Source organism: Rhineura floridana, chromosome 7, assembly GCF_030035675.1.
Source record: "Rhineura floridana isolate rRhiFlo1 chromosome 7, rRhiFlo1.hap2, whole genome shotgun sequence".
Classification (NCBI taxonomy): domain Eukaryota; kingdom Metazoa; phylum Chordata; class Lepidosauria; order Squamata; family Rhineuridae; genus Rhineura; species Rhineura floridana.
In genome coordinates this window covers 56496462-56503961 of record NC_084486.1, presented here as the reverse complement: position 1 = coordinate 56503961, position 7500 = coordinate 56496462, and the positions used below count along the sequence as shown (strand labels likewise).

At 37.4% G+C, this 7500-nt stretch overlaps 1 protein-coding gene across 8 annotated transcripts in view; it reads right to left on the bottom strand.

The window, feature by feature from the left end:
• EBF3 (EBF transcription factor 3) overlaps positions 1-7500 on the bottom strand; it is a 228885-nt gene that overhangs the window by 62798 nt on the left and 158587 nt on the right. For 6 of the 8 annotated variants that reach the window (XR_009763991.1, XM_061635646.1, XM_061635649.1 and 3 more), the window contains 2 exons: positions 7172-7305; positions 6533-6659 (listed from right to left, as the gene is read on the bottom strand). Coding sequence is in view for 7 of the 8 variants with exons in the window: in XM_061635646.1 (XP_061491630.1) it covers positions 6533-6659; positions 7172-7305 (261 nt within the window). In the remaining variant the exon portion in view is untranslated. The remainder of the gene's footprint in view (positions 1-6532; positions 6660-7171; positions 7306-7500) is intronic. The other 2 variants (XM_061635648.1, XM_061635651.1) reach the window with 1 other exon arrangement.

Sequence of the window (7500 nt, the reverse complement as noted above, 5' to 3'; positions counted from 1 at the left end):
GTGTAGCAGTCCCATTGACAAAACCACACTGGAATTTACACAAAAGGTACTTAAATACTTGAAGCTTGAGATCTTTTCATATAATGAAGTGGGTTAAAAATGATGTAAACTAGGTAAAATGGATAAATATACAGATGGTTAACCCTGAAAAACCCAAAACAATAATACAGTTATAAATAGAAAGTATTCCTCTCTCTACAATACTGAGGAAGTGTAGGAGCACAATGTAATTTTTACTCATAAATATTCTATTAACAGGAGTGATTTCTTGTTGTGCAATCATTGAATAAGTCTGAAGCTGAATGCAAGTCTTTGTGCAGAGATAATTGTTATTCTGACAGCCATTGAATGTATTAAACAGTTCAGATTTTTCTATCTCTCTGTTGGATATGTTTACTATCTAATCTCAACACCCTTATTGTTGAACTTAGTGTACTGCAAGTGATATCTTGAATTCCTGTCCTCTTTTTGCTTGAACAAAAGTTAACCAAACTGAGGAGGGAAGGAGTGGGCTGCTAAACACTTAGGTGAAAGACATACGGATTGGCATGGCTTTCGTTTGCCCACAAGGAAATCATTATGGAAATGCACTCCAACAAAACAGTGACATGCTTACACCCAAATTAGAGTACACGTGATACAGTTTTCTTAAAGACAACATGCATAATGATTCCTCACAGTTTCAAATGTGTGCTTAAAAAACACTAACTGCAACATAATTCTATTTAGAAGCATACAAATCACAATTTGCCTTAATCAAATAACATTGCAATGCTTATAATCTAATTAAAAAGTAATCTCAGATATTTAATTTAAGAACCTTCAATGAGTGCTAGTAAGTAAAATGATGAATCTAACCTGAAGAAAGCTGCTTAATTTAAATATGCCCAGAATGTTATTTTCAGGTAAGAACAATTTTAATTGTCATTAAACAAGCAAATGATACACCACTTGACAAATATTAAAACAAGTACTACACTCAATTATTAATTTGCACTGTTCACTTTTAAATGCAGCAAATATCTCATTAATTTCATTTTAGGTGCCCACCAGTTTATATTGCATTTTACAGTCTAGAAGGCAATTTACTAACTGGCAATTACATACAGAATGATTGTTAATTCTGCTCCTAAGTGCTAGCTGCTTGAAAACTGTTATGTCTCTCTAATTTTTGACCTTCTTACAACAAGGGTGAGGTACACTGGGAATACCAAGAACTACTGTAGTAGAGAAGAGCTGGACATGTCATTTGTGACTCATTCTTTTAATTCACCGTGCTAATCAACTGAACTGCCACTATCTCCCAAGGTAATTGTATCTTTACAATAGTTGAAAGCAGCAAGCAAAAAGGCATGGATAGATGGTAATAGACCTTCCTCTCAGCCTGCTGAGAAACAGAACAGAAATCTTACTATATATAGAGTCTGGTGTGTTTGTTTTTGTTTTGCCTTGTTTTCAAAATTTGGTACTTTTATATTAGTGTACACACCCGTCATTTAAATGCCTAAACTCATGTACTCTGCAACAGCAGTTTCTCTACCACACTACACCCTTGTTTCATTATTCTGCAGCCTTGTTGCCCTTTGTTCCACCTCATGCTGAGAAGGTTAAATGTTAGAGTGCCAAGCCAGACTGCAAGCATGGTGGGACACTGATGAAAAACAGATGCCCTGGGGATTCTGCTCCTCCCTCTTATGGGGCCACATAATTTTCATATTGTGAAATACAGTGAAGTTTGGCTCAGTTTTCAATAGTTAGTGTAATTTCCATTGATTATCTCATTGTCCCCATCAATTTGGGGGCAATACAAATCAGACTGAAGTTTCCAGGTCAGACAGGTTCTGACCTTACCCTTCCTCTTACTTTCCGTAGCCATATAGACTTCCATGGCTCTTAAAAAGTATTTGGAAAAGTATTTTTATGCTTCTAGTAAATTAATTGCAGCCACAGCAGTGTTAGTAACTCTGATGCACTTAAATGTCATTATTTAACATTTCCTATGACTCCTGGTGAAACGGACAAAGAATAAATTGATCTTTATGCGAATGTGACTTTTAAACACTGTAAAACTATGAAAGTTTACATGGAGTGAACTGTTCAATAAACTACATTTATCTATTGAGTTCTAAAGAACTGAGGCCAGATTCTCATTAAAGCCAGCAGAACTATCCATTTACATTAGCTAAAGTATCTGGATTATTAATAACTGCTGCTTTTAAAAAGAACACTACTACATAAACACTTGTAGGCAGCCTTACTGAGTCAAGCTGGACTACTTGTAAATAAGCAGTTTCAGAATAAACTCCCAATATAAAACCAGTTGGCCTTTGGAGGCACATCAGATACTGTAAATATCAGAACACTCAAATAAATCCATGAACTACACTGTTGTATCATAACCACCATGAAATTTGTCAGTATAAGTGTTGTTTTTCCCCAGTTTTCTTGCCATTTCATCTATATAATGTCTTAATAAATCATCATAGCAATAGCTAGATTAAAATACATTTGAGTAAATCTGATTAATAAATGTATGATAATTTCTCTCTGTGGAATTGTCCTGTATAATCTACTGCTCCTTTACTATAAGGTCACTGGAATGTGTGCAAGTAGCTTGCCACTTCTCTATAAATTTGAATCCTAAAAGATTTGGTGAGTTTTCGTTTACTGTAAACCGGCAATGGGCCTGTGGCCCTCCAAATATTGTATTCTATCAGTCCCACTCAGTTAGGGATGATGGGAGTTGTAGTTCAATAACATCTGGAAGACCACAGTTCAAAAAATATTTATATGGTGCTTTTTTAGGCAAAACATGTCCAAAGTGGCTTACAACAATAAAACTATTAAGTATATTAAAAATATATTACTAAAACCAAGAATAAAAAGATTCACAGAAATTAAAAAACTCAAAATTCTAATAACATAATGATATTCCAGCCTCCATCCAGTGAATGGGACAAAATTTACTCAAGGAAAGACCAATTAAAACATATGAGCCTCGAAGGCCTTCTGAAAAGCCTTAAGCACAGCCACGTACAGCAACTCTACTGGTCCCATATCCCTGCTGTAAACATTGCTAAAATTATCACCGCTATAGCAAGAATTATCTATTGCCTCACTAAGATAGTTAAGAAGAGAACTGTTAGGAAGTTAGGATGTATTGTGACTAGATGATAAAGATTATCATTGGCCTCACCTTTTCAGCCCCCTCACCCTCAGATTTTGACTTAAAGGGGGCACTCCCATCTCGATATTCTCTGCTCATGACCACACTTGGTCAGAAAATCTGGCATGCTTAAATGCACTGACTTCAAGGTCTGAAACACACCTACTTCTGTGTTGGATTGTAACTGATATGTGTAGCATACATGCCTGACCATATCAGATGATGACACCCATATACCATAATCTAAAAAAAATGCACTCTTAGTTATGATATACTTCTCTATGGATAATGTAGTCCTACTAAATAAATAAGGATACCCAATATGACAGCATAACTATCAATTATTCACTCCATCATCCTGGATGTACTCCCATCCGCTCACCACACATGCAGTAAATGCACATGGAATTTCAAGATAGCACCAGATCGATGGACTCCCACTTCTCTGTGAGATTTCGCAATCAAGTTTAAGAAGGCAAATTTCATGCTGCACTCAACTCCAAGCAAGTCCCTAAAATAGTCTCTGCAATCCTATGGCCCCTAGGGGCTTCCCAGGGGCCATAGAATAGATAGGAGCTACCTCTTTAATTGAAAATAGAGCTCAGATATCGGAGAGGAAGATCCCATGTTGGATCCTCCCTTCCAAATGCTGGATTCCCCAACTTCATGGCCCAAAAAGGGGCACAGCAAAGGCATGCTCGGAAGCAAGTTGTACCCAAAAGATCCAAAGCTATCCTGGGAAAAGGGCATCGCTCAATGATAGAGCATCTGCTTGCATTCAGAAGATCCTAGATTCAAACTCTGGCATCTCCAGGTAGGGCAGGGGAAAACTCCCTGTCTAAAAACCAGGAGAGCCGCTGCCAGTAAGTGTAGACAATACTGAGCTGGATAGGTCATTGATCTGACTCAGTATACAGCAGTTTCCTATGTTCCTTGGCATGCCCCCAAAGTGGAGGAAAATTTAGGTTTGCTTCTGAGCATGTCTAAATCTCTCCCTTTCCCTCCTGTTGTTTCCAATGGGTGAGAAAACATAAACATAAATAAATAAATAAGCATGAAACAGACAAAGGAAGGCAAGAATGTCATTTCACTTCCATCCTGATGTCCAGAGCTTGCACAGAGTACCATAAGGTGGGAGATATGAATACCTTCATATTCCACCCACTCCATCTTTTAATGTTACCCCTTAGAAGTCTGAGATCCAATTTGACTGCACATTAACTGACATTGTAGAGTCTTCTCCACTATACTACTGAATAATGTGCGCCTAAGCTTTCTACATGCCTGTGATGCTTCCAGCAAGCAGTCACATTCATACTTCCATTGGAATCCTATGTGTAAAATTGTATCACGGTAGTTAATATACATTTCAGTATGTCATAAACCCGTTACTCTGGAATAATTCCATCTGAATAAGTTTAATCAATTGGAACCAAATGACTGGATAATTACAACTATTAAAATGACTTTTTAAAATAATCTGATAACACATTTTCCATGGGAAACATGCTTTTCATGTTCTATGTACCAGGCTTTGAGGGCCTTTGGCTCAAATAGAATGAATGAATGAATGAATAAATAAATGTTTCTCACAGGCCCTGCAAACTAGGAAATAAATGTCTATTTAACATACATGTAGTTCACCTTAAAATATATTATCAGTGCAAACTTCTAGACATTTGTACATATTACTTGATTACATGATCTTCCAAATGATATTGTTGCTAGAAAATATTAGTAAATGACTACAACCCATATACACATTCACCTTTTTACCCAAGTAAGCTTCTTAGTTGCATTTTTTTTTAAATGCAAAAGGATTACATATAAATTAATGACAAAATATTTGGAAACATCCAATTTGCTCTCTGACACTGTTACACCTTGCCATTATATGCATTTAAAACAAACATGACTGAAATGTGTCAGTTGCTGTACATCACCTTTTTTGCCAAATTTTGTGTCATGAGAAGTTTTCTTGTTATTGTTAAATAGCAAAAATATTTATAAACATTATATGCTGTAATCTCAGGCAATCTCATTAATTTCATCAAAATTTAAGCATGAGAAAGGCAATCACAGTAAATTGAGTAACTGGAGCATAACATCAGTAATTTTTCAACATACTGGCAGGGCTTTAAAACAGCACGTGTGTATGATGCCTTTTTTGGTGATGGTGGAGGAAGCTACGAGTCCAGTGGGGACCCTCCTGCTCACAAACCTAATTAGATCTACCATTGCTCTCCATAATTATTTATTTATATTCCACCTTTTGTCCAGGGAACTCAAGGTGGTGTATATGGTTCTCCCCCATCTCATTTAATCCCCACAACAACCCTGTGATGTAGGTTAGGCTGAGTAGCAATAACTAGCCCAACGTTACCCCATGAACTTCATGGATGAGTGGGGATTTGAACCCTGGCTCCAGCTCTCTTGGCCAAGCTTCATCCACCTGCCCTGCACTTGACATCAGGTCAGGTATATGACATCAGGTGTGGAATAGATAAAGAAGAGGTTGAACCAAAGAGCCTTAGTGCTTCGCAAGCCCTGGTCATCTGATCATTCACTTGGGTCATCTGACTTCATTGTGATGTCAGGAGACTGACAAATGGGTGACCCTGCCCATCTGTCAAACTTGATGGAACCATGATGGAACAGATGGGATAACTATAAAATTAAATGAAATCCTCTTCCCTCTTGCTTGCTGGCTTCCTGTCAGGAGCACATGCACTGTGGAATGCTAACCCTTACACAGACCAAATGGCCATGTATAACTGTATGCTCATCAAACAGCCACACTCCCCACCACCACCTTGGGCTCCTGGTTTGCAAGTTATCAAGCCTATATGCATGTGCTGAGAGCCACCTGGGGATGTAAGAAAAATAAGAAAGAGGGCTCTACTGAACCACAGATCTTCCCTCCCTATCAACATGGCTGAGCATACATAGAGCATATAGGAATGGATTGTGTCCTTTATTTTTAAAAAATATATATCTTGGCATATGTCTCTGTGTATTTGCACATGCACAAATAAGAGGTTTAGTCCATTCTGGCAGAACTTGAATATAAACCTAACTTTTCTAGCTAAACTGTCAATTTGTTTAAACTGAAACGTAATTGCAGTGGAAAATATAAAAATGGCTTCTTTGGAATAAACATGGCATTATCTGAACATAGGGCTGCTTCTTTAGAGTTAGAAGATGTATTTTAATACGGACCCATCACTTTGAAGCTGCCAGCAGATGTATTAAAGTGGTCATACCAAAATGAAATTCTAATCTTTACATCATTAAAGTATGTAAGATACAGCAACATTAAAGTATGTAAGATACAGCTTAGAAGAAACAAAGAAGCTTTACACTTACCGGTATAGACAAACCGTCCAGGAGCACCTTTACAGAATTGTTTTGATTTGTAGGAAAGAGTTACTTCAACAACTCCAGGAATGTGCCGTGGTGGGGTTTGAACTCTGATGGCATGGGGTGTTATCAGCTATAAAAATCATACAGTAAACATAATTTCAGTCAAGATTATAGTCATAGTACTCACACCTGTCAATTTGATATAATTAGTAAAATTAATCTAAATTGGGCCTCCTTATCAAAATGCTGCTGTCTTGCTGTCACAGCACTAGATCAGGGTACTAGGATGTTTTTTGAAAATGAAAATATCTGCAAATGATCCTTGGCTTTAGTTTCCAGGAAAGGCCGCAGGGCATCATTCATATGAAAATTGCCTCCATATGTTTTCTTAAACCTGCTCCTAGTAATTTTTAAAATTGTCCAATTGCATCTCAAAGATTTCCACAGCAGATTTTCCACTAGAGGGCCATGAAGTGCCTCATGTATATTTCCCTATGTTCAATCTACTGCCATATGCAAATTTATGGTTTAAAAAGAACTTTGAAACAAAATTTGATGATGCCTGATGTCAACAAGCTATTGACAGCTTGTAAAAAATTATTCATGGAGGGGGGGAGTTACTGTTCAGAGCCCACAGCTTACCTCGCTCCAGACCAACATGGTTCCAAATACAACTTGCAAGCCATCAAAGAAGTTGTCGCCAATTATGATGACAGTGGCTCCACCAGTTGTCCAACCTTCACTTGGACTGATAGCCTTTATACAGGGTGTGGCTGCTTGTAAAAAACAGAAAATCAAGAACTTAGTTTCTGTCCTTTTCTGACATGTAGTTGTTTTGCCAGTGATAAACCATGCAAAGCACAGTAGGAAGAGAGTACATGACCCTCCAGGAGAGGCAGTCATATATCAGCATGTTGATGTATTTAAAGCAAATTATTAAATGTTTTATAAAGCAAAGGCCAAGCAGCAGA